This window comes from Panthera tigris, chromosome A1 (assembly GCF_018350195.1).
Source record: "Panthera tigris isolate Pti1 chromosome A1, P.tigris_Pti1_mat1.1, whole genome shotgun sequence".
Lineage (NCBI taxonomy): Eukaryota > Metazoa > Chordata > Mammalia > Carnivora > Felidae > Panthera > Panthera tigris.
The window spans coordinates 135,731,832-135,759,013 of NC_056660.1; the positions used below are offsets into that span (position 1 = coordinate 135,731,832).

General features: G+C 41.3%; 1 protein-coding gene across 1 annotated transcript in view; it reads left to right on the forward strand.

Annotated features, from left to right (window-relative positions):
- MCCC2 (methylcrotonyl-CoA carboxylase subunit 2) overlaps positions 1 to 18,526 on the forward strand; it is a 71,751-nt gene extending 53,225 nt beyond the window's left edge. Inside the window, exons 11-17 of the mRNA XM_042988022.1 lie at positions 1,182 to 1,254; positions 4,614 to 4,690; positions 5,640 to 5,706; positions 8,846 to 9,002; positions 9,870 to 9,984; positions 12,457 to 12,542; positions 17,367 to 18,526. Coding sequence (XP_042843956.1) covers positions 1,182 to 1,254; positions 4,614 to 4,690; positions 5,640 to 5,706; positions 8,846 to 9,002; positions 9,870 to 9,984; positions 12,457 to 12,542; positions 17,367 to 17,484 — 693 coding nt within the window. The 3' untranslated portion in view covers positions 17,485 to 18,526. The remainder of the gene's footprint in view (positions 1 to 1,181; positions 1,255 to 4,613; positions 4,691 to 5,639; positions 5,707 to 8,845; positions 9,003 to 9,869; positions 9,985 to 12,456; positions 12,543 to 17,366) is intronic.
- Positions 18,527 to 27,182: the final 8,656 nt, after the last annotated feature.

A 27,182-nucleotide genomic window follows, 5' to 3' on the forward strand; every position in this document is an offset into this window, starting at 1 on the left:
TTTCAGCTGTTTCTTTTTAGTGTTCTGATTTTGGGAAGTGGATGCAATGTCAGTAAGTTGTTGAAAGGAAAAAAACGTACCGTTTTAAATCAATATGACATTAGCAGAGATTAGACTTGATTACAGTTGAAGCTGTTGCTATGGTTACAGATTGTCGACATGGTCTTCTTTGGTCTAGATTCACAATTTTTAGTGCTTGCATATAGCATGTAGTCTTTTATTTTGTTTGCTATCTGACAGAATATTTTTTAAATTAGGGAATTATCTTTTTTTTCAAATTAGGAAATTATCTTACTATCAGATTCTGTGCCTTAGTTTTGCCCTTGACTATATCCATTTAGCAGTTGATGAACATTTGGGCTCTCTCCATATCTTATCTATTGTTGATAATATTGCTGTCAACATCAGGGTGCCTGTGCCCCTCAAATCAGTATTTTTGTATCCTTTGGATAAATACCTAGTAGTACAATTGCTTGGTCATAGGGTGGTTTTACTTTTAATTTTTTTGAGGAACTTCCATGCTGTTCTCCAGAGTGCCTGCACCAGTTTGCATTCCCACCAGTGGTGTAAGAGGGCTCCCCTTATCTTTTTGTTTTTCTTTAAACCGGATGAGAAAAGTGAGGTTCAGAGGACTTGAGGTAGCCAGGCTGTGACTCTGGTTTCTCAGCTGTAGAGCCAGGAATCAGGGCTGGGTCTTCCTCTTAGCACTATTTGCTTAGGTTCATCGCATCCTCACAACCTTGTCCCACCTTTGCAGAGGTGAGAACTGAGACTCCCTCCAGGACATGCAAGTCCTATTGATCCCTTAGGTTGGAGGCTAAGTCTCCTGACTCTGAGCCTATCCCATGCTTTGTGGTTGAATCCCTGACCCTCAGCTGATACTTTTGAGCAGCTCCTAGAGCTCTGAGTCCAGCGTGCAGCCCTTACAGTCTCTCTGCTTCTCTGCTTTGCAACATGGTGCTGTTGCTCTGACCACGCAGTGTAAAACCAGGGCCCAGAATGACTTCAGGGTATCAACCATGCATCTAAAGTGAAATTCTAGTGAGAAGACTTGCTGTGTAAGGTGAAATTCTGTGAAAGTAACAACTTAAGCATGAATTTGTTTTCCTTATGACTAACGTTAATGCAAAAAATTCTTTTGTAGTATAATATCTCAGGGACACTGTTATTTTTCTTCTTAGGTCATTGCTAGAATCGTGGATGGAAGCAGATTCAATGAGTTCAAAGCCTTATATGGAGACACATTAGTTACAGGTATAAAGGCAAAGAATTGAAAATATGAACATTTTCTTTTTTCTTTTTTTTTAAGATTTTATTAAAATTTTTTTAATGTTTATTTTTTTTTGAGAGAAATAGACAGAGTAGTGAGTGGGGGAGGCGCAGAGAGAGAGGGAGACATAGAATCTGAAGCAGCTCCAGGCTCTGAGCTGTCAGCTCATAGCCCAGTATTGGGCTCGAACTCCCGAACCGAACTATGAGATCATGACCTGAGCCAAAGTCAGATGCTAAACTGACTGAGCCACCCAGGCATCCCCTTAAAGATTTTATTTTTAAGCACTCTCTACACCCATCATGGGGCTTGAACTCACTATCCCGAGATCAAGAGTCACATGCTGTACTGAGTCAGCCAGGTGCCCCTGAACTTTTTCTATTACTTTGAAAATAAGTGATGTTTTATCTCCAGGTATTGATGCACTTGGTGTGAGCTTTGTTATTTAAAGCAGGACAAGTATGTGGGTCTGTATTCAAAAGGAGTTATTTTGTGAAGATGACTTGGAGCTGAGCAGCTTCGTAGATCCAGAGGGTTTAGTATGATGATGGCTGGATGCTGTGGTGCAGGACCTTGTCTGTGACTTGGTGGAATTCACCGTGTAAAGACCTGTTACTGCAGTAAAATTAGTGGGAGCATTTGTAGTTCTTTTTGTTTGGATAATTTGGGTTTTTTTTTTTAATTAAAATTTTTTTTAACATTTATTCATTTTTGAGAGTGAGAGAGACAGAGTGTGAGTCGGGGAGGGGCAGAGAGAGTGGGAGACACAGAATCCGAAGCAGGCTCCAGGCTCTGAACTGTCTGCACAGAGCCTGATGTGGGGCTCGAACTCACAGACCTCAAGATCATGACCTGCGCTGAAGTCGGACACTTAACCAACTGAGTCACCCAGGTTTCCCTTGTTTGGATAATTTGTAATTATTTTGAAAATTTCAGCACTGTTTCCTTGGTTCTTTAGTCTCTAATTCAACTGGGAGGTTTTATATAATGTCCTTCCTAGAAGGACCTTCTCATAGCCTCTGTGTGGGTCTAACGTCGAATCATGTAAACACTAGACTGAGAATACAGGACAGAAAACCACGTCTGAAAAAACAAATAAGTCTATTTATAAAAGTTCATTCATTCATCTAAAGTGTTAAGTTTGCAGGCTTTGGAAGAAAAGTGTTTGAAACATAGATGCTAGACCCATAATAATCTATCTTGGACGAATGGCAAAACGAATTCTCTGAATTTTATTTGGTCTTAATAAAGCTAGAAAATGTAGTAAGTAATCTGAAGGCAACATATCAGAGCAAAAAAAAAAATAACTCTAAAAAATCCAAATTGCAAATCTACGTGAAGGCTTAAGGATAAATCACAACACTTTCTCCTGGTGTGATTTATGAGCAATAAAAGCGTTCACACTGGGAGTGGAATTTATGTTTTTGTATTGAGGTGTTTAAGTGATTAAGAGACTTTTGTTTGATATATAGACAGGATTTGTGGCCAAATAGTTCCGGATGTAACGCTCACTGTGCAGCAGTTTGAAACAAGTCAGAGCTGTTTCTGCTTCTTTTCCAAAGATGGATGGGCTGTCCTTGTCATCTGTTTTTACCAGTTTGCCCCTTACTTGCTCAAAGACCTGTGGTACCTTTGTCCCCTAGAATACTGAGGAATTCCTCTGTCTTGAATTCAGATAAGATTGGAGAAAGGGAAAGGGAAGTGAGAAGGAGAAGAGGGGAATGAATGGAGGTTGGTGACAGGAGGAAGTATTGGGGGTTGGAAGAACAGATTTTTCTGAGGATCAGGTATCTCTGGCAGCTCTTAAGAGTTTCCTCCTGCCTCTGCACCTGCCTAGGTATGCCCTAGTAGTTTCTTGGACATTGTGCTTTCCTGTTTGGCCCGAAGGAAGCTGGTGAAGGCACTTCCTCCGTGTCCCTGATATAGTGGGGCATGTGCCCTACTTAGTAGGTCCTGTGCCTGGAGATCCCAAGCCAGGCTCAGGATGGGTTGAAAGTCTAAATAGCTCACACAGGGCAGTATACCTTAGGGGCAGCACCACACTGCCAAGAGATGTGCAAGTTCCCAGCTGGTTTTGTGGGGGTGGGGCACAAAAGTGGAAGCGGATTGCTAGACCTTTGGAGAAGGTCACCCCTTTGCACTGTCTCTGTAAGTGGCATTGCCATTTAAGAAATGCAGCATAGGCTTTTGGCTGGGATTTTAGGACTGAAAGATCAAGAAAACCAAGACAACGCCAGAGTAAAGAACAAAAACAAATTTTTAAAAATTCAGTGTTCTGGCATATCAGCAGGTTGACACTGTCTCTTATCCATTAATTTTCCTTCAACAATTTTTCAAGCACCTGCTTTGTGTCACACACCACTTTGTGTCGCACACCACACACCGAGCGTCTCAGCTGGCAGCCGGTGTATCTTGAGCTTGAAGACAGAGCGGGGTCCCCAGGCGCTTTGGGAGCGTGCTTTGTCAACAAGCACTGTTTGTTGACTCTTGGGTTCCAAGTGTTTGATACCTATTTAGAGTCCTCATTAGGCTTGTTGAAATTCACTCTTGGGAAGATCTCTGTAGTTTTTCAGGTTTACAAAGCCTCCTGAAATCCCCTCAGGTGTCTCCCTCACATACTAATCGTTTTCGCCCTTATTCTTCTCCCTTTGTGTCTGTGTGTATGGAGAGTGGGTGTTTGCAGCGGTAGTGGGACTGGTGGTGAGGAATAAAGGAAGCTTTTAGAGAAAATGAAAGTGTGGTGGTTCATTGTGTGACCACCGGCCTCGACTGTGCTCCCGCTTTTGAAAGCAAGTTGGCCTGGGTGTTACACGTAAGCCAATTTAACAATAAATTATATTAAAAAAAAAAAGAAAGAAAGAAAGCAAGTTGGCCTTTGCTGAGTTTATACCCTTTACCTCAAGGGCCTGTCATTGCCATAGGCACTTTCAGGCAAGCCAGTCACCTGAGAATGACAGATAGCTCTGAACATGGGCCTTTAAAGGGCTCTCCACCTGTGATTTGTTCCATTTCAGAATGTCCTCTGTCTGGTACTTAGTAGGCACTCGGACATGTGTTACACAAATGAATGGGCAACACCCTACCCCATCCATCATCGAACCAAACCAACCAGTCAGACAAAGTGATAACTTTACAGGTAACACACTCCTTTCAAGGAAGCAAAGAACCCAGATTCTCCAGTACTTTAGAAAGAAGAAATTGTGACATGAGCTGTTCTGTACCCTAGACAGAATCCCCACATTTTAAACTTTGATTTGAAATTAAAGAATGTGTAACTATGTCTGTTAGCTGTGAATTAAAAATCCTGTGGAATAAATAAATCTTTTTTCAATTTTCTTTTGAGGATTTGCTAGAATATTTGGATACCCTATAGGTATCATTGGAAATAACGGAGTTCTCTTTTCTGAATCTGCAAAAAAGGCAAGTACTGTTAAACATGTTTCAGGATTTTCTGTTTTAATTTAAACTTTGAAGGTCAAGTAATGAATGAAAGTTTATTGCATGAAAACTTTAAAATATTTAACCAGATGCCTTAGTAGGCAGAACACTGTATGTGCATGTGAGCGTGTGTGTGTGTATCTTAGTGTTTGAAACCGTTTATATGGGGGTTTACATTAACATGTTTTATCTAGAGCATTATTTAAACAATGAAATGTTTCAGGGAAGTTTTGATACGACGCTTGAACTGTAAGTGCTGTGGATGACATGTATGTATCCTCAGGCTGTAGGAATACTTGTTTTAAAAGTGCTTATATTGCTTTAATTTTTACTAAAAGTTTTTTTCTTAATGTTTATTCATTTTGAGAGAGAGAGAAAGAGCTTAAGCGGGGGAGCGGCAGAGAGAGAGAGAGAGAGACAGAGAGAGAGAGAGAGAGATTCCCAAGCAGGCCCTTCACTCCCAGCACAGAGCCCATCCTGGGGCCCCATCTCACAAACCATGAGATCATGACCTGAGCTGAAATCAAGAGTTGGGCAGTTAACTGACTGAGCCACCCAGGCGCCCCTCTGTTTTCTTTTAAAGTGGAAAACTAAGGAATTATAGTGAGGCTCAGGAATTCCCACTGACAAGCATTTCTAGTTTTTTGAGTTTCACTTGCTGTTTAGAATGTTAGTGATTTGACTTCATCCCTACAGCTGTGAGCCAGTGATCACACACATGACTGCAAACAAATGTAGTACAAACCATAGTCGATGTCCCATTGGCCGTGGGTCCACACGGGAGTATTGTTGTTAGTGTTACTGTAAGGTCAAACTAGCCAAGCACAGGGTACACTTTCCTACCGCTGACCCAGGTATGGTGTTTGTAGGATGCATGATGGCTACAGATTTGTTCACCCCCCTTTAAAAAGATTACCTCATTTGCTTATAGGGGGCTCACTTCATCCAGTTATGCTGCCAAAGGAATATTCCTCTGCTGTTCCTTCAAAACATTACCGGTAAGAAAATAGCTTAATCAGTTTTGTTGCATTATTCCAGAGATTAACTGTCCAGTAGGACTCAGATATTGGGCAGTGTAGACATAGAGCACTTCCATTATAGCAAAAAGTTCAACTGAATACTCTTTTGTAGAGTCTCTTCAAGGGTTAACACTTCATGAATCTAAAATGAGATGTTTATCCCTATTTGGATAAAGCAGTTTCTCAGTTACATGTATCACAGTCAGAGGGCCTCCCTTTACTCCTACACGCGCATACCTACGCCCCTTCCTCCCCCGCCCCGGCAGGGCTCTATTCTCTCCCAGAAATACTGATCTCACTACCAGAGAGTGTTGTCTGACCCATCATCTCTTTCCTAGCACTTTGTTTTCCATAAAGGATTTCAAGCACATGCTATGCTCCTTCCTTTTCCTCATCTTTTATTGTGTGGTTAATTCTACCTGAAGTGACATACTAGAAAAGGTGTATGTACATCCTGAACAATAGTCTGAGGATTTGAGTTTGGACTCCAAAGAATGGTAAGATCAGTATCCCCTCTCTGGATTTCATGTTTCATAGACGATCTTAATAGGGTGGATGAAATGATTTTTAAGGTCTTCTGTGGTTGTAGAGTCCTTTTTCCTACAATTCTCTGTTATTTATCTTGTTTGTGGAACAGTGCCTAACCTATAGGGGGCACTTAGATATGGTGGTTAGCTGAAAGCTCCCCACTCCTCCTGTCTTCAAAATGATCCCTGGCTGTCTCGAGCTCAAAGGAAGGAGGGTTCTTAGTCATTAGAATCAGGTGAGCCTTCACAAGAAAAAGGAGTTTGGCTCCTGCTAGTCAGCAGGGCATTAAACAGTCCTGGTGCAAAAACATCTTGATCTGGTGCTTCCCTTAAGTTTATGATAGTTGATTAGATGGATTTTGAGAGGCGTTATGTCCCAACAGCAGCCTGAGAGAGCACTTTGTGGCAAACCTTGTGGAAGGGCAGATAAAAAGAATTCTGAAGCTTCAGGGGACCTTGTTTCTAATAATTCGATGTTTATTAACCACCAGTAAGTTAAACCTTGTTCTTGGAAGTTACACCTACATTTCTGTTCTTTGGTTTTTTGGTTGGGTTGGGCGCAGAGTGCAGAGGTTGTGTTTGATTTTGCAATCTTGCATTTGACAGTCCTGTGTGACATCCATGGAGATACACATACAAAAGGCAGTTGAATAAACCTATTTTTATTATTATTAAATATTTTTTTAACATTTATTTATTTTTGAGAGACAGAGTGTGAGTGGGGAGGGGCAGAGAAAGAGGGAGACACAGAATCTGAAGCAAGCTCCAGGCTCTGAGCTGTCAGCACAGAGCCCGGTATGGGGTCCAAACCCGTGGACCACGAGATCATGACCTGAGCTGAAGTCTGATGCTTAACCGACTGAGCCACTCAGGCGTCTTAGCAGTTCAAAAAATCTTGAACACAGAGGACGTGTGTTGGCTGCATATAAAAATATAGGCATCCTCAGAATATGTAGATGTTATTTAAGACTGTGGGAAGAGATGAGAACACCCCCGAAAGAAGACAAGAGGGCTCAGGGACAGTCTTTGAGGAACTCTGATTTTTTTCCAAAGAGATGAGAGGAGAGGAAGGAAGGGAACATGATTATGTTGTTTTTTATGCTGGGAAGGATTAGGAGAAAGACAATTGAGGTGGCACAATCTTTTTTTTTTTTTTTTTTTTTAATGTTTATGGTATTTATTTTGAGAGAGAGAAAAATAGTGAACAGGGGAGGGGCAGAGAGAAAGGGAGACAGAGAATCCCAGGCAGGCTCTGTGCTATCACCTAAGAGCCTGATGTGGGGCTTAAACTCATGAACTGTGAGATCGTTACCTGAGCCAAAACCAAGAGTCAAACACTTAACTGACTGAGCCACCCATGCACCCCTTGGAATCCTATTTTTGAAGGCAAAATCATCTCCAGGGAATAGAAAAGCGGTGGGGTGCTGGGTGAGGGATGAGAGCTTGAAGGTAGCTGATATTTGAGCTAGCTACTGTGGAATATTTCAGGAAATCAAGACAAGGCAGGAAGAGGTGCTCTGAGCTATTGAGAGGGCCCTGTTCACAGGGGTCCCAGGGAAGCACAGTGTGCCTGGCAAGATTGAGGGCTGTCCTGTCGGTACCGCTGTGTCTGCAGCTTGGACAGCTGTCCCATAAAAACTGAATGGAATCGGATGACTTGATTACCGGGGACTTGCAAAACAAAAACAGTGACAGCCAGTTAGGCAAGTGAGTGGACGGCTGGGGAGGGAGACGCATGAAGCCTGGCTTGGGTTTTGTGAGGTGAGCAGGAAGGAGCCCAAGGCCTGGAGGGCCCAGTGCAGCTGCAGAGCAGTCTCCCACGGCCAGGAGCTTGAGGAAGCACAGGAATGCTGTAGTTGCTGTGAAAAATTCTTCCACCATGCTATTGAGTCATTGGTGGGGGGCTCTTACCATCTTTGAAACATCTATCTTTTTATTTCATCCAAATTTTAAAGCAGTGTTTCAGAAGGAACAGTTTATATATTAAACCAGGTCAGGAAATATGGAAGCCCTTGTAGTTCGGCTTGCTACAGCATTTCGTCCTGAGCTTGCTGTGTCACAGTCCTTCATCACCGACTGCTGTTTGGGGAGAATTTTTGACGGTAAACTCCTGGCATCCTGATCTTGTTTGAGAGCTGTGTGTGCATCCAGATGAACCATTTTAGGGAAAATTTTAGAACTGATTAGAGCAGTTTTATTTTATCTTTTAAAAAAAAATTTTTTTAATGTTTATTTATTTTTGAGAGAGAGAGAGAGTGTGAGTGAGGGAGGGGCAGAGAGAGGGGGAGACACAGAATCCGAAGCAGGCTCCAGGTTCTGAGCTGTCAGCACAGAGCCTGACGTGAGGCTCAAACCCCCGAACCACGAGATCATGACCTGAGCCAAAGTTGGACACTTACCCGACTGAGCCACCCAGGTGCCCCTTATTTTATCTTTTTAAGCAAACTTTTTGGGGGTGTATATTTCACATGTAAATATTTTGTTACAGTGAGAGGCTTTGTAGTAAAATACAGTTTGACAAGATGTTGGATTTGACTTCTGCACATAAATTCCATTACATCCAGAGGCTCTTTTTCTGTTCTTTCCCTTAGGATTTATGGTTGGTAGAGACTATGAGGCGGAAGGAATTGCCAAGGATGGTGCCAAGATGGTGGCTGCTGTAGCCTGTGCCAATGTGCCTAAGATAACTGTCATCATTGGGGGATCTTATGGGGCTGGAAACTATGGGATGTGTGGCAGAGCATATAGGTAGGTGATTGTCATGGTTTTCTCTGAAGAAAGAATCACACTTCAAGTATATTTATAAATGGTCAGTTTGTTACAGGTTTATTTGAAACATAGAATGGCATTCACACATTTTGATCAGTTATACCGTAATTTGTATCATCTGGAGGAGTGAAATGAAATTTAAGACTAAACGTGCTACTTGGAAGAAATCCACAATGGGAATCAGGAAATATTTTGCGATGGCTCATAATGAAAATACCATATGTCATAATTTATGTGATGCAGCTAAGGTCTTGCTTTGAGGAAGGTGTGTACTAGATGTAAATATACGTAGACTGGAAAAGAAAGTCAGGCCGAAAATCACTGAGCCAGGCTGCCAGCTCAAGAACTGTGAAGAAGAACAGCTTATTAAACACAAGAAAATAGAAAACAGGACACAATAAAGAGCAAACATCGTAAAGATAAAAGAATCAGGAAAGCCCAGACTTGTTTGTTTAAAAAGGTTAACAAATTTGATCGTCTCCTAGTAAAACTAAAAAATAAAGCAAAAAGACTTTATATTGGGAATGGAAAACAGGACATAAGCACATGTAATAAGGGGATATTTTGAATATTTTTATGTCCAGTAAATTGACATGAAATGGATAAATAAAATTTATCAAAACAGACATCAGAATCATGTGGAGAACTTAAAAACCCAACTACACTCAGTACACACCTCTGGAGATTCGTCTGGGGTAGGTTCCAAGCGTGATTTTTTTAAAAAAATGCCCTTGGAATACACAGCTGGAATGAAGAGCCACTAATTTAGGAGGTAATCACAGGCCTGTGAAAACCTCTGTGTTGTACAGTGAATTAATTTGATCATTTTTCTTCCCCCCCCTACAGCCCAAGATTCCTCTACCTGTGGCCAAACGCTCGTGTCTCAGTGATGGGAGGAGAGCAGGCAGCCAATGTGTTGGCCACAGTAGCAAAGGACCAAAGAGCACGTGAAGGGAAACAAGTAAATGCTGTTTCTTCTGTGTCTCTGGGTTTGGCTGAGCCAGGGAGCAGCGCGCCCAGAACCTCTCAGTGTTCGCGGGTTAGGGCCTGGCTTCACTTAGAAGATGCTGACTGTCAGCAATTTGGACTTCCATATGCTCTGTCTCTCTTGTTAGAGCTACTTTATTGGAGGTTGCTTGTTGTAATTTTTCAGAATTTCCAAGAAAATACTCGAGAAACTCAGACACTGGTCTGAGGCATAAGGATCTTAGGTTCTTAGTCATTTGCAGTTAGTGAGATTTAAATAAATGCGATTTACTTCTTTGATTTTATGACCTAAAGCAGCAGAATTTTGTTTTTTCCAGTTTCTCTCTTAGATTGTCCTTGAGTGGGAGGGCCCGGTCCTTTAATTGAGAATTGAGTAACATTATTATACTGTGCACATATAAATGAAAAATGGAAAGGTCGCTGGAACCTTGATGAAAGGCACATCAGCAAGTGGCTGCTTTTAGTTTTCTAAATGTTAATAGTAGGTACTTTTAAGCGATTGTTTTTTAGGTCTTGACAGCAACATCACACAAAAGGTACTGGCTGCGTACTCCACAGGGTACAGAGTGCTCAAGCACCTTAGAAGGTTTACATGACTTGGAGAAAATGTGAGATTCTTGCCCCTTGAGTAGCTGACAGTCTGGGGGCAGACAGCTTATAATCTGAGGGTTGAGTGAACAACAGAATAATTTATTAAGGCAAATTCTTCTTTGCAAACAGTTGTTGTGAGAATGGATTCTTTTTTTGTGTCTCAGAGATTCTTCTGAAGTTGTGCATTAGTTTTTATTAGTTATACTACTACTTTGCATAAGCCCCGAACCTTAAAATGATTGATGCATGTTCTTGGAACTGTTTACTTGACCTGTTTTATCATAACAGGGCATAACATGGAGGAGGCCCTGCCTTCTAAGGTTCTCATTCCTGCCAGTTAGGATCATCTGGTCAACTGCCTAGCTTGTGGAATGGGGATAAGATAAGCATGAGGGGTGGCTCCTGCCTCCCTGAATGCATCCTACTCATGCTTCACATCCTCAGTTGTCTTTTGCAAGCAGCAGGAATTCTGCAGACTTAAACTGAAGTTTCCTTTTCATTTCCGTACTGATGAGTATCCAAGTGAAATGAGAGGTTTACTCTTGTGTTTGTTGTGTGTTTGTGTGTTAGGCATCAGAGGTGTGAAATTCTACCTGATATTTTAAAGACCTATCTTTAACCCTAGCCCAGTATGGTAGTCTTTTATTAAGTAGTTGTTCTTTGATTGATATACAAATATATGAATTCATTTATTCTTATGTATGAAAGGTAAGTATAGGATTTTAGTGGTTCTCTCCCCAAATTCTTGACATATAAGTGATACTAAACTATGAAAGTACATAAAAGAAGGTTGGATTTATTTGAAATAAGTCATTTGTTTTGGTGTGAAATACTTTTTAAGTTGAAAACACTTTCCAGGGTTTCAAAATTGGTTTGCATAAAGATTTTTGCAACTGAATTAATTATCGCTTGTTTCTGGCAATACTGGTGGGCAAGCCATTAAATTTTTAATTAGAGGAAAATATCTCTCAGCTATTTGGGTTTATTCAAGTGGTGATTGATATTTCACCCATTTAAACTTTAAAATTGTTTTAAATTTGGCTGTTTTGAATGAAAATCCCCTACGGGGCACCTGGGTGGCTCGGTTGATTAAGCATACGAGTCTTGATTTCGGCTGAGGTCTTGATCTCATGGTTGTGAGATGGAGTCCCACTCTGGGCTCTGTGCCGACAGTGTGGAGCTTCCTTGGGATTCTCTCCCCTCCTCTCTGCCTATACCCACCACTCTCTGTTTCAAAAAACAAAAAAAAAACCCAAAAAAACCCACAACAATCTCCTACTGGTCCATGTCCAACAGAAGCTGCTAAATGTAAAATTGCCCTTTTGTTACATTTTGTATAATTCACATCCGTTGTTAGGCCCTGCTAGAATACTCTATCCCCTTGGGTTTGTTTTTGTTTTTCAAGTTTACTTATTTTGAGGGGCGGGGAGGGCAGGGGAGGGACAAAGAGAGAGAGAGAATCCCAAGCAGGATCCGCACTGTCAGCGTGGAGCACATTGCAGGGCTCGATCTCACAAACCATGAAATCACAACCTGAGCCAAAATCAAGAGTTAGATGCTCAACCAACTAAACCACTCAGGTGCCCTGCGATCCCCTTGGTTTTGAACCTTACACTAAACCGCCTCAGGAAGTTGTCTCTGACAAGTGAGATGTAATGGTGGACCAGTTTGGCACTCATGTCTCAGGTGAGATCATGTGTGCTAAAGTATCACTTGTCATCTATATATGTCACTGTGCAGATGGTGGTTGTGACATTATTACTTAAGAAACGGTCACCCCTTTTTTCTTGAGGTTCTCTTGAGTGGATCTGTTGCTTTAGTACAGTGGATTCATTCATGGTCCCTTTTCTTTCAGTTCTCCAGTGCGGATGAAGCAGCTTTAAAAGAGCCAATCATTAAGAAGTTTGAAGAGGAAGGAAACCCTTACTATTCCAGTGCAAGGTGGGAGCCAGGGAAAAAGTACCTTCTGATACCTCCTGGTGGGTGCGTCTGGGCTGTAAGGGCAGCAGCTTTACAGAGATACAGGCAGTTGGGTTGGTCTGGCCTTGGTAGGAACCAGAAAACAACTTTTGGCCGCACATAATTTTGTATTATTGTCTCTATAATGGGAGTACCTGCTGCAGAAATCCCACCCCTTCTCCCAGGCTGGGCTATGGACCATTACCATTGGTCTGATTCCACAACTCTCCACCATTCTTTCCACCACCACCCCCCCCCCACGCCTTTTTTTTAGTGTTTATTTTATTTTTGAGAGAGAGAGAACACATGAAAAGGGAAGAGGCAGAGAGAGAGGAGAGACACAGGATCAGAGGCAGTCTCCAGGCTCTAAGCTGTCAGCACAGACCTGACACAGGACTTCAACTCACTGTGAACTGCAAGATCATGACCTGATCCGAAGTCGGCACTTAACCGACTGAGCCACCCAGGCGCCCCCTTCCTTCTCCCACTTCTAAATGAGGTGTCTGGGCCTGCAGGGGCTAAAAAGTTAAGAGTTATAATCCTGGCTGTATCATTTTCAGGAATTCGTTCTTTTATAGTTTTTGCTTAAATACGTGGATTCCTGCCATGCCCCTGTCTTTATTTTGTTTTTACTCCTATTTTAAAGATGACTTTGGTTGAACTGTTGAACACGTTTTGGCACTTGATAACGAGTGTGCTTGTGCACTGAGGAGGTGATTACTCACAGCCAGGGTCTGCGTGTCAGCACCAAGTAATCACCTCACACACCATTGCAACTCTTGGTTCTGTTTGTTTCTTACAGCCTTTAATGAGGTCATAAATCATCGTGGCCTGCCTGGGCTGCAGACTTGCTGCCGTGTGTGCATTCAGACCTCTGTTTTCAGCAACTTTAATGTTCTTCATTCTGAAGAATAATCTAAGCTTCATATCTTCCTTTTATCCCTTGGGCATATGGAATAAAGAAAATAACTATTTGTGTCTTTTAAAATTAGGTTATGGTGTGATTTGTGTCATTTACTGGGGAAGGCAAACTGGAGAGGAAGGAGAAAAGAAAAAAATTAGAATCCGTTTCAGTCATCAGCACATCTTTCGTGGCGGGTACTGCTCCTGGCACTTTGGGTACAGAGGCTGAACATACTTATTTTCAAGAGCATATAATTACTTTCGGAATGAAAATGGTACCATTTGGCATTTTTAAAAAGCCTATTTCTCTTCTTGTTAATATGTATTTTTGTAAGCTGATTTGCAGGGCTATTTTGTTGTGGGTCATTGATTCATTTAATTAAGATGAAAATATTTTATAGTCTTTGAGACATAAACATGTTCTTGTTACCATCACTTAAACAGACTTAGATAGTAGCCAGTAGAAGCAAAGAGGAAATAGAAAACCCTAAAAAAAGATTTAAAAGAAAAGAGTAAATGGTAAGCTCACATACAGTTTTTTTTTTTTTTAATATATGAAATTTATTGTCAAATTGGTTTCCATACAACACCCAGTGCTCATCCCAACAGGTGCCCTCCTCAATACCCATCACCCACCCTCTCCTCCCTCCCACCTCCCATCAGCCCTCAGTTTGTTCTCAGTTTTTAACAGTCTCTTATGCTTTGGCTTTCTCCCACTCTAACCTCTTTTTTTTTTTTTTTTTTCCTTTTCCTCCCCCATGGGTTCCTGTTAAGTTTCTCAGGATCCACATAAGAGTGAAAACATATGGTATCTGTCTTTCTCTGTATGGCTTATTTCACTTAGCATAACCCTCTCCAGTTCTATCCATGTTGCTACAAAAGGCCATATTTCATTCTTTCTCATTGCCACGTAGTATTCCATTGTGTATATAAACCACAATTTCTTTATCCATTCATCAGTTGATGGACATTTAGGCTCTTTCCATAATTTGGCTATTGTTGAGAGTGCTACTATAAACATTGGGGTACAAGTGCCCCTCTCCATCAGCACTCCTGTATCCTTTGGGTAAATTCCTAGCAGTGCTACTTCTGGGTCATAGGGTAGGTCTATTTTTAATTTTTGGAGGAACCTCCAAACTGTTTTCCAGAGCGGCTGCACCAATTTGCATTCCCACCAACAGTGCAAGAGGGTTCCCGTTTCTCCACATCCTCTCCAGCATCTGTAGTCTCCTGATTTGTTCATTTTGGCCACTCTGACTGGCGTGAGGTGATATCTGAGTGTGGTTTTGATTTGTATTTCCCTGATGAGGAGCGACACTGAGCATCTTTTCATATGCTTGCTGGCCACCTGGATGTCTTCTTGAGAGAAGTGTCTATTCATGTTTTCTGCCCATTTCTTCACTGGATTATTTGTTTTTCGGGTGTGGAGTTTGGTGAGCTCTTTATAGATTTTGGATACTAGCCCTTTGTCCGATATGTCATTTGCAAATATCTTTTCCCGTTCCGTTGGTTGCCTTTTAGTTTTGTTGATTGTTTCCTTTGCTGTGCAGAAGCTTTTTATCTTCATGAGGTCCCAATAACTCATTTTTGCTTTTAATTCCCTTGCCTTTGGGGATGTGTCGAGTAAGAAATTGCTGTGGCTGAGGTCATAGAGGTCTTTTCCTGTTTTCTCCTCTAGGGTTTTGATGGTTTCCTGTCTCACATTCAGGTCCTTTATCCATTTTGAGTTTATTTTTGTGAATGGTGTGAGAAAGTGGTCTAGTTTCAACCTTCTGCATGTTGCTGTCCAGTTCTCCCAGCACCATTTGTTAAAGAGACTGTCTTTTTTCCATTGGATGTTCTTTCCTGCTTTGTCAAAGATTAGTTGGCCATACGTTTGTGGGTCTAGTTCTGGGGTTTCTATTCTATTCCATTGGTCTATGTGTCTGTTTTTGTGCCAATACCATGCTGTCTTGATGATTACAGCTTTGTAGTAGAGGCTAAAGTCTGGGATTGTGATGCCTCCTGCTTTGGTCTTCTTCTTCAAAATTACTTTGGCTATTCGGGGCCTTTTGTGGTTCCATATGAATTTTAGGATTGCTTGTTCTAGCTTCGAGAAGAATGCTGGTGCAATTTTGATTGGGATTGCATTGAATGTGTAGATAGCTTTGGGTAGTATTGACATTTTGACAATATTTATTCTTCCAACCCATGAGCACAGAATGTTTTTCCATTTCTTTATATCTTCTTCAATTTCCTGCATAAGCTTTCTATAGTTTTCAGCATACAGATCTTTTACATCTTTGGTTAGGTTTATTCCTATTGGTGCAAGGTTATTCCTTGCACCAATTGCAATTGGTGCAATTGGCTCACATACAGTTTCTTGTTTGTTTTTGTTTCTACATCAGATTTTGAGTGAAATGCACAAGGACAGTTGAAATATTAAACTTTGAAAAATAACGTATCTCGTGTGAGCCATTCATTTGTTTTTCAGCCCTGGCTAAGTCATCTCTTGAGAAAGACGGAATCGTTTATTGTTTTCATACTTACATTAGTACTATTATTTTAATAGGCTGTATTCAGGGCAGGGGAGCAAATGGCCCAGATGTATTTATCTCTGGAAACAAATATCAAAAAACACTAAGGTGTTTTTTTGTTGTTGTTGTTAATTCATAGATGCTTAGGCCTTTCTGTTAAAACATTTGGTGGCATGGAGTCAGCAGTTTTCTTTACAAGATGAAAGGATTTTCAAGCCAGTTCATGGCACCTTCCTTGGATTTCATGAATCTCAGCCTACCAGTAAACTTGTGCGGTCTGTTTTGGCTCTACCATGGTTGGCTCTGTCTTTTCAGAGACCTCTTTCATTATCTGCTACCGCGGATAATGACGTTCTGTGTTTCTCTCAGTCCTTCATTGTTACGTGTGCAGCATGCCAGTTTCTTCTGCTCAGTTCTTTTTATAATCAGAACTTCTTCAGGCATTTGATTAGGGCCTTTTACCTGGAGCACTCTTGTTAATGACCATCACGAAGCAGGCCTGGCTTCGCTGTGCTTGCTGCGTTATTCTGCTGTTGGCGTCAGAAGGGGGTGTAATCAACTGACCTGGTTACACATGACAGGAGTGGCCTCTTCTTACTGGCTGTTGCTACTTCAGGGTCCCCATTATGAATGTTTTATGAGCAAAGATTTGATTCATGGTCTGTCGATCTAAGTATGGTTTAATAATTGATGCTATTGTCTAGATACTGAAAGCAGTTTGTTTAAAGAAAGCCAAACAGCCACCTACTAATGACCTTTAAAAAACAGTATTTCTCATTCATCTTTTTTGTAAAACTGAGGTTGTCAGTGAAAAGCAGATTTGTACTTTAGAGTTTCTTTTGAAAGCAGCTTAAAGCTATTACTTACTTTCCTATTGTAGCAAAAGACAAAGAACTTACACTGAAGATACTTTAATAAAATAGTGAAGTCTATTCAGTCGGTTTTGTAGTTTCTTAAAAGTTTGGGAATTTGGGGGAGTACACCTTTTCCAGTAGAGACTTTGGTTTGAGATCATTACCTGGGTTCATGTGTCTCTCCATATTAATAACAGGAACACATCAACTTGTATATTTATGTGGGCAGAAGAACAGGAAACATTTTCCTGAAATAAGTAAAAGTATTTGAAAATCAAGGATTATTTTGTGGTTTCTGGAAGCAGTTCCCAAAACCATAGCTCACTCTGACATTCTTTGAGGGCCTGGGATCAAAGTCCTGTCATTTTTCTTTGGGAAGAATGTAATTTCAGTTGTGAGAATGTAGTACCCAGAAACTCATTGGTAGATCCCCATGGTACCTGAAGAAAAACCTCAGCATTTCTGGGCATAAATTATATAAATGGTAGTTTGGTGGTAGATTCCTAATAACTTTTGCTTTGTTCTTTTATCAGGCTGTGGGATGATGGGATTATTGATCCCATGGACACCAGACTGGTCCTGGGTCTCAGTATTAGTGCAGCCCTCAATGCACCAATCCAGAAGACTGACTTCAGCATCTTGAGGATGTAACTGGAGTGTGAAGCATCTTCCATTGGATATGTACCAAAATTGACATACCAGTAGCCTTAAAATTTTAGACTTTTCCAACATGTGGCTATTATGGTAAAATTGTTTTCTTAACACAGTGCATCGTACTTTTCTACATTAAACAAAAATCAGTGAAGATATTTATTTGATAAACTTCAATTCCTTGTCTATTTTCTTTGAGAAACTTTTCTGTGACTCAGCTTTACCACCCATAAACTGAAGAGAATAACTTAAGTTATCCTTTCTAACCCACAAGTAGCATGAAAGTCCCATAACCTATACACTGCAGGTATGTTTGAGATTATTAATAGTCATTTTTCCTCTGAAATAATTGTTTTGCTGATTACACATGATGATATTTTAACACACACAATTTTTAAAAGCATCAATTACTTGTCTTTTTAGCCACTACTCCTTCCCTTAATAGTCACACTTATTGTCTGCATTTGGGGCTCTCTTTTCTACCCATTCTCTCTCCATCCTTCTCCTCATTGCCTTCCCCTGCCAATACCCTCTTCAAGGTTTACCTCCATGTTGCTGAAACCAGTGGGTTCTTTTCTGACTTTATCTGACTGAATTCTCTGAAGCATTCAGTGCACTTGAACACTTCCTCCCCGCAGTGCTGGCCTTAGCTTCTAGATCGAAACTTTAGGTTTTCTGCCAACCTCTTTGGCCCTTCTTGTTCTGTCTCCCTTGCCCTGCCCCTGTTCCTCTAGTGATTTCTCTCCTACTCCCTTTACTATTTGTCCTGATTTTTCATTAGCAAAACATGAAAGTATCCCCTTGTTCTTTTTTTAAAAATTGTGGTAAAATACACAGAACATAAAATGTATCGTTTTAACCACTTTTAGGTGTACAGTTCTGTGGCCTTAAGTCCATTCACATGGTTGTGCTACCATCACCACCATCCATCTCCAGAACTTTTCATCATTCCAAACAGAACTCTGTTATTAAATAGTAACTCCCCATGCCCTCGCTCCCCTCCTCTGGCACTCTGCTCATTCTTTTTTTTTTTTTTTTTTTTTTTTTTAGTTTTTTAATGTTTTTATTTATTTTTGAGAGACAGCACTCGAGTAGGGGGGGTGCAGAGAGAGAGGGAGACAGAATCCGAAGCAGGCTTCAGACTCTGAGCTGTCAGCACAGAGCCTGAAGTGGGGCTCGAACTCACGAACTGTGAGATCATGACCTGAGCCGAAGTCGGATGCTCAACCAACTGAGTCACCCAGGCCCCCCTGCTCATTCTTAAATGTGTATGTTACTCATGGTTAGGTTTATTCTCTCTTGGTCATATCAGCCCTTCTTATGGCTTCAGAAGCCATCTAAACGCAGATGATTCCTGTGTCGACATTGTTCTCCCTGAGCTCTAGACCTGTGTATCTTAGGGGTCTACTGGATGTCTGCACTGGTGGTCTTTTAGGAACCTCAGATTCAGGCATCAGGGTCAATTGATTTTGCCTCCTCACTGTCTCTTAAATTCCCCATTATCTTTGTCTTTCACTTCCAAAGGCCTTAGAAGTGGTCTACCTGCTTCTAGTCTTAGCTAGTCTTGCGTCTGCATCCCTGTGAGGTAGGATGACCATTCTAAGTGCACACCTGGTCATGCTGCTCCCTTGCTTCAGTGTCTCACGGGTTCCCTGTAGAAGTACTAGACCCCTCATGCCCTCCATGATCGTGACCATCACATCCCCTCTTCTGTCTCATCTCCTTGACTCTTCCCCACACTCGGTGCTCCATCTGTTCTAGACTTCTAGCTCCTTGAACCTACACAGTCCTTCCCACTTTAGGATCCACCACCTAATGTTCCCTCTGCCTGTACTTTCTCTGAAGCACTTACCTTTTGTCTCCGTGACTTCTCTGGGCTGGGTTAGACACTATCTCTTGATGCTCTTGAAAAGCACCAACCATTTTCTCTGTCTTACGTATTTATGAGAAATGTAAATATTTCTTTAATATTGCCTTCCTGCTAGACTGTAAGCTCCCTGAGAGCAAGAATCTCCTGTTTAGCCTACATCTCCATTCCCTAGCACTTGGAGATGCTCACATGTTTATTGAATGGTTGAAAAATCCAAATTTTAATTGATGTTCTCAGGCCACATTAAAATTAAGTGACTGATTAAATGATATAATACAACTATCAAATGGTTTCCTAATAAAATTAATATTTCAAGCATTGTGCGTGATGTTCATTTTAGGCAGCATTTGTGTATCAGAAGTCAATTTAATTTTTTGAGATGTGTACAGATAAATGTGTAAAGATAAGTGTTGGACTTACTTAAATAAATTTGCACTTTAAATAAAGATAAGTAGGTTGCATTTTTGGGGCACCGGGTGGCTCAGTCAGTTGAGTGTTCGACTTCGCTCAGGTCATGATCTCTTAGTTCATGAGTTCGAGCCCCACATCGGGCTCTGTGCTGACAGCTCAGAGCCTAGAGCCTGCCTCCAACTCTGTGTCTCCCTCTCTCTCTCTGCTCCTCCACCCCTCATGCTTTGTCTCTTTCTCTCTCTCAAAAACAAACATTAAAAGAATAAAAAAGGAAGTAGGTTGCATTTTCAGAAGGATGTTGGAGGAGGTCCCTGAGAGGATGTGACTGACTGCTGGTTCACCTGCTAACCAGACCTGGCAGCGGGAGGCTCCACAACCCCTCCCCTTTCCTTGGAACATTCGTCCCTGCGTACTGTTCCTGTAGTGGCCGCCCTTTCAAGAACACAGCCTTGAGAGACAGGTGTTGTTGAGAGCATCTGAACCCAATTAAGGCCTCTTTATAAACAAGGCTTCTTTACAACGTCTCCGCACGTTGGTGTGGAGATGCCCTGGTATTGTGACGGGTGCTGACCACCCCCAGAGCACATCCCCTCACCTACCAACGTGGCTTGGCCCACTTCTCTCATCCCTCGGCCTCCCTCTTCTGGGGCTGATTTTCGAACCAAGAAAGAAACACGGTAAGTATTTTAAAATAGTGAATTATATTTTCAGTTAAAAGTTATGTCCGTGTCAGAAAACAATTTTTTTCTTAATCGAGAATAGGTAATGTTTCTTTGCTAGGAACCATCAACAAGTCAAAGATTGATGGTCTTTTTAGGAGTGTTTTGGCCTCTAAAAAAAATCACAGTCATCACTCACACCATGCTTAAGATAATTTATATTGCATAGTTTATCCAGTAAAAACAACAGTTTTACCAAAACAAGCAGCAGTTTTTGTCTGCCCCTTCCCAGCTTTACGGAGACGCAGTTGACATATAACATGTAAGTTTAAGGTGTACAGCATGATGATTTAATACATGTGAATTGTGAAATGATTACCACAGTGTGATTACTTCTTAACATGTTCATCTCACATAACTTTTTTCGTAGGGAGAATGTTTTTCTACACTTCTAAATAAGAGCAGCTAGGATAACATGAATAATTTAGAATTTTAAGAAATATACAGCTAATTAATCTCTAAATTAGCCCTCTGTGTACTTAAAGAATAAAAGAGACAAAAGTATTTTTCAGTTTTCAAGGAAAAATTTAAATTAGAATTTGTCAAACTTTTTTTTGCACTGCCAGAAGGCATTGTTGAATGTGCTAGTGAAAAAAATGTATCTTTTTGGGGAGAGGTCACCTAGTCCTTGTTAATTCTGAAATGTGTTCGTTGGTGTTCTGGAAGGATGATTGTTTACTGTTCTGGCCAAAGCCAGTTCTTACAAATCCTTTAATTATTGGTTCTGAAATTCAGTATTTAGAAAAACAGCAGGAACATGATAATCATGGCCTCTGGGTATTTCTAACAGTTCTCTATAAATGTTAGAAATTAAGTACAATCACTAATAATGATGGTTTTTATTGTTTTGACAAAAAGTCGACCACAAAACACTGAAAATAATTTTTTTATATTTAATGTGCCTCAAATTCTCTTGCATCTGAAATCAGAATGTTAAGGATCAAGTTGCTTTTGGAGCTAAATGAAAATTCTCTCCACTTTCGACCTGTCTAGGCAAATGTACATTCCAAGTGATGTTTGCAATCAAGCTAATTGATGATCTACTCTGGGACGCTTGAGAGGAAACAGGCCCAGATACTAATCACCACACTGACATATAGGTGTGAGCAGATGGGGGACCTGTGGTTGCTCTCTCTGTAGTTCATTATCATGGAATGAGTACTGATGCTACCTGTCAGGTTTGGTACTTATTACAAGCCACTGTTCCAGATACCCACTGTGTAACTTTTTGGTGGCTGAAAACAATACAAGTTCATTCTGTTAGAGCTGTAGGGGTCAGAAGTTTAAAATCTAGGGGGCGCCTGAGTGACTCAGTCGGTTTAGTGTCTGACTTCGGCTCAGGTCATGATCTCAGAGCTGTGGGTTTGAGCCCGGCGTGGCCTCTGTGCTGACAGCTCAGAACCTGGAGCCTGACTCGGATTCTGTCTTCCTCTCCTTCTGCCCCTCCCCCGCTCTCTCTCTCTGTCTCTCAAAAATAAATAAACATTAAAAAAAAAGTTTAAAATCCAGATGGACACAGGGCTGCATTTCACTCTGCAGGCTTTGAGGGGAAAATCCGTTTCCTTGCCTTTTTCAGCTTCTAAAGGCTGCCTGCCTGCTTTGTAAACTTTTATTTATTTAAAATAACTTTAATTTTTCTAATGTTTATATATTTGAGAGACAGCGAGTGGAGGAGGGGCAGATAGAGAGGGAGACCCAGAATCCGAATCAGTCTCCAGGCTTGCTCTGAGCTGCCAGCACAGAGTCCAACATGGGGCTCAAACTCACGAACTGTGAGATCATGACCTGAGCCAAAGTTGGACCCTTAACTGACTGAGCCACCCAGGCACTCCTGCTTTGTAACGCTTTTATTTTTATTTTTTTAATGTTCACTTATCTTTGAGAGAGAGAGAGAGAGGGAGACACAGAATCTGAAGCAGGCTCCAGTCTCCAAGCTGTCAGCACAGAGCCCGATGTGGGACTTGAACTCAGAAACCGTGAGGTCATGACCTGAGCTGAAGTCAGATGTTTAACCAACTGAGCCACCCAGGTGCCCTGCTTTGTAACCTCAGTACAGACTTCAGTATGATATCAAACACCTCTGTGTTAGCATTCTAGAGAGGCATTTAATTGACTCAAGAGGAGAGTTGACCACAAGGCAGGGGCAGTTTTGCTTTCTGTAGCACCCAGCATTTCAATGTGTCTGGTGGCTTTTTCTTTCACAGAAGTGACCAAAATCACAGGTTTGTGGTATTCCTTATGTTAAGGAAGAGAAGTGTCTGAGGGAGAACAGAGTCTTAGAAGATGGTGATTTAACAGAGAACTGATGAGAAAACGATCAGAACTACTTGTCAGAAGTAAGCTGTAGAAATTTAATGTGTAATTCAGCAAGTGTTGATTGTACTAAGTGAACAGGTAACAGTTTTGGAATAGTTGGGCTAATATCAAGAAGTTTCTGTAGAAAACGGATTTTACATTTTTCGATAGCTCTATTGTACTCTTAAGTTGTACGATAATTGAAAATAACATTTGTTTTAAAATTATTTGTAATTTAAAATCCAGTGCCGTTTTTTGTAGAAAATTTAGGGACAGTAAGGAAAGTGAAAATTCTCTAATTTCACCACCCAGAGATAGCTGCTGTTATTACTGATTTCTTGTAGACTGTACTATTCTCTTTTTTTCTATCTGTGGGAATTTCTTTTCACAAAAAAGTTATTCTGTAATCTCCATTTTCTCTGAATGCAATATACATGTATTGACATGTTTCCATGTCGTGTAATATTTCACCTACAGTAATTGTGATGTTGCCTGATACAACATTGTATGGACACCTATTTGATTTAACCACTCCCCTATGGTTGGGTACTTAGGTTGTTTCTGGTTTCTCACTATTATAGCTAATGCTGCAGTAAATATCCTACAGTTTCTTTACATAACCGTGATTATTAGTATAAATTCTTAGAAGTGAAGTTGTTGAATCCAGGTGTCTGTGGACCTATTGCTGAATTCTGTTCTATAAACGTGTATTTATGGTGCAAGGATTGCTGGGCATGGTAATGACTCTGGTGCTTTCAGATGCTGAAGTAACCTCCAGTAGAATTTAATTGTTTAGGAAACTAGTGTTTTCATTAACTTTTAAAAGTTGTGTCTAGGTAACGATGTGACATTAGTAACAAGTTGTGAGGACTTAGCATAAATGCACGGGTGGTGTCATTGTTGTGGAAGGACTGGGAAAAGATGGGAGAAAGCCACTTGAGTCCTAGTCACGCTACAGAAGAATTATGCGAACTTGAGGACGATGGGAGGGGACCAAACTCAGTCTCTCTGATCCTGCAGTTGTTTTCCTTCTCTCTCCAGTTGCTCAAGCTTTCTCTCTGCTTCCCTAGATCCCCTTTACTTCTACTAGTATTGGGATAAGTGGGCTGGGAGGGGTGAGGACTGGAGGCAGGGGAAGATCTTAGAAGGAGGGGATTTAAGAGAGAATTTAAAGAGAAAACGCGAGCAGATCTACTTGTTAGAAGTAAGCTGGAGGAAAAGAAAAAGGGGGTGTGCTAAGAACTTTTTTTTAATTACTATTATTCTGCACTAAGTGTGTGCCAGCTGACTTGGTGAGAGTGAGGTGGAGATCACCTGCCAAGAGGATGCATTCCTCAGCTTTGTCAGAGTTTATTTTATTCAAATGAACAAACATTCCCTGAAGGCTTGCTGGGTGTCTGGCTTTGGGATAGAATACAAAGTAAACACAGCGGTTAATAGAAATAAGTGTCTAAGTGCATACACATACACAGGTAAGTACAGCATGGCCCCTTCCTTGTGTAGCCATAGGTCAGTGACTTGGGAGGGTGTTTTCACCTGCTCAGTCCCCCTCCGTTGTCTTTTAGTAACTGCACTGTTATATCCCTTTGGGAACTACCCCTCTCCTGTGCTGTCTTGGCAAGTGTCAAGCAAAGAGCCCTGGTCTTTAGCCGAGAGCCGGACACTTCACAGAGGCCTGGCCAAGCTGACTTAAGCCATTGGATTCTTGAGCAGGGGGAGGAACGTGGAAGACAACCAGCCCTGAGTTGTTCCAGTGGCCTGTCAGACAGAGGCTGTTGGTTCGTTCTTGCTCTGTATCACTGGCACCACTCTGGTTACTAATACTCTGGGTGTGAAGTATCCTGGCATCCTGTTTTCTTGCAGCAATTTCGTTTATTTTTTTTTGTAATGTTTGTTTATTTTTGAGAGAGAGCGAGAGCGAGAGAGAGAGAGAGAACACGTGCGCCCAAGCAGGGGAGGGGCAGAGAGAGAGAGAGAGAGAGAGAGAGAGAGAGAGAGAGATGCAGAATCCCAAGCAGGCTCAAGGCTCTGAGCTGTCAGTGCAGAGCCCAACATGGGGCTCAAACCCATGAAGTGCAAGATCATAACCTAAGCCAAAGTTAGACACCATGCTCAACCGACTGAGCCCCCCAGGCCACCCCCCACCCCCAGCAATCTTTTTAAAAAAACTTGTCAGAGTCAGCTCCAGTGCTGTAGCAGCAAATACGTTAGTATTTGCAAGACAAAGGTTAAAATAAGTTCCTGTTTTCAACTTTAATGAAAGCTTTACTGCCTACATTTTAAAGAAGACTTTTCAGGGGTGCTTTTTGGATGGCTCAGTCAGTTGAGCAACTAACTTCAGCTCAGGTCATGACTGATCACATGGTTCATGAGTTTGAGCCCTGCATTGGGCTCTGTGCTGACAGCTCAGAGACTGGAGCCTGCTTCGGATTCTGCATCTCCCTCAGTCTCTGCCCTTCTCTCACTGGTGCGTGCGCACCGCCCCGCTGCCCCGCCCCCGCCACACACACTCTCTCTGTCTCTCAAAAATAAATAAACATTTAAAAAAATTGTAAACATTGAAAAAATTTTTTTAACAATAAATTAGACTTTTCAGAAATGAACCCAGTGGGATGTTGAAAATAAGCAGTGCACCCACAGGAAGGATGTGCCTTCTCACTGCAATGAGGATGGATCAAGCATTAAAATTGCTACAAGGGAAACTCAATTTATTGCAACCTTGTGATCACTAAAATGTGTCACTGAGCAAGATTTTAGGTTACTTTTAATTGAAATCTAAAAAATCTGACCGTCTTCCATTGGAGATAATTTAAAAACAGCCATTCCAAGAGCCAGAAGGAAGAACTGAGAGGCTTTTTAGGTACCTGTTGGGTAGCCTTTTTCTCATAGGAATGCTAAACACATTGTCTATAATCTCTTTTGAAGTGTTAACAGGTTGCTATTATTATGTGGGTGTTGGCAAGTACTTAGGAGGTTCTTGTTTTTATTTTGGAGCTATTGGTATTTTCATTTTGTCTTAATTTTGATGTGGCCTTTCTTCCAACCTTCTGTATCCACCATGAGGAATCTAGGAAAGACAACCAGAGGATCAAGTTCCTAGACCAGAGCACTGTAAACTGTTCGAACTGGGTCATAATTTAAATCCATAGTAGAATGTGTTCAGCATTCCCAGTAAGAGAACTAGAATTGCTTACTGGACATAGAGCTCAACTTGGAATCAAGGGATTTGGGGTCTTCTTCAGAGGGTAGTACTAACTACTTGTCTAATCTTGGACTGGTCTTTCCTTGTCTCTTAAATTTCCTTGTCTCTTAAATCTGAGCTGTCAGCACAGAGCCTGACACGGGGCTCGAATGCACAAACTGTGAGATCATGACCTGAGCTGAGGTCGGGTACTTAACCGACCGAACCAACCAGGCACCTCTTTCCTTGTCTCTTAATACAGGATGGGACTTGATTAGTTTCACATTAGAATCAACTGGAGAGATTTTTAAAAATGCTTAAATCAGGGATTCTTGGGTGGGATTCTAAGATCCATCTGCTTTGGTGATACTATCACCCTTGTATATTTTTGGTTAGGTCATTGTATATTTCTCTTTCTCCCTCATTTTCAGCATGGGATGAATTGTTCTAACTTCTTGAATCCTGATTCATGGTCCAGGCTGAACATTAGAATCACCTGAGGAACTTTGCTTACAAAAAATCCTGACACCCTCACCAGACTCCAGATAAGTAAATCACACTCTTTCAGGTTATCTTTTTAAAGTATATTTATTATTTTTTGAGAGAGAGAGAGAGAGAGTGCACAAGTAGGGGAGGGGCAGAGAGAGAGGATCCCAAGCAGGCTCCAGGCTTTGAGCACGGATCATGACCTGAGCCAAAATCAAGAGTCGGACACCCAACTGGCTGAGCCACCCAGGTGCCCCAAGACTCTTTCAGGTTAGGATGCAGGCATCAATAATTTTTAAAGCTCCCTTAAATGATTCCAGCATGCATTTAAAGCTGAGAGTCACTTCATAGGGTGAGGCTGCCTCAGAGGATTTCAAAATGGAGCAACTAGCTATTCATTTCAAGACCTTTGTATGCATTTAAAACCGTAAGTTTTAGGTTGCATAAACATTTTTTTAAGGTACAGTTCACAGCCAAGATAAAGGTGTGCCTTATTTCGACTTCTGCTTGTACCTCATTTGAGGCTAAGTGCTGATAGTGCTTAAATAGAAGTTTCTGAGATTTATCCAAGGTGATGGAAAGAAAGAAAATCAGAGCCAAAACAAAACAAGCAGGAGCAGAAGTATTTTTACATAATGGAGCTAACAGCAGCTGACATTTTGCTTCCACAGAATTGTTTTCTGAATCATCTCTTTATGCCTTGGTGCCTCTGTTGTAACTTCTCAGTGCATTAAAC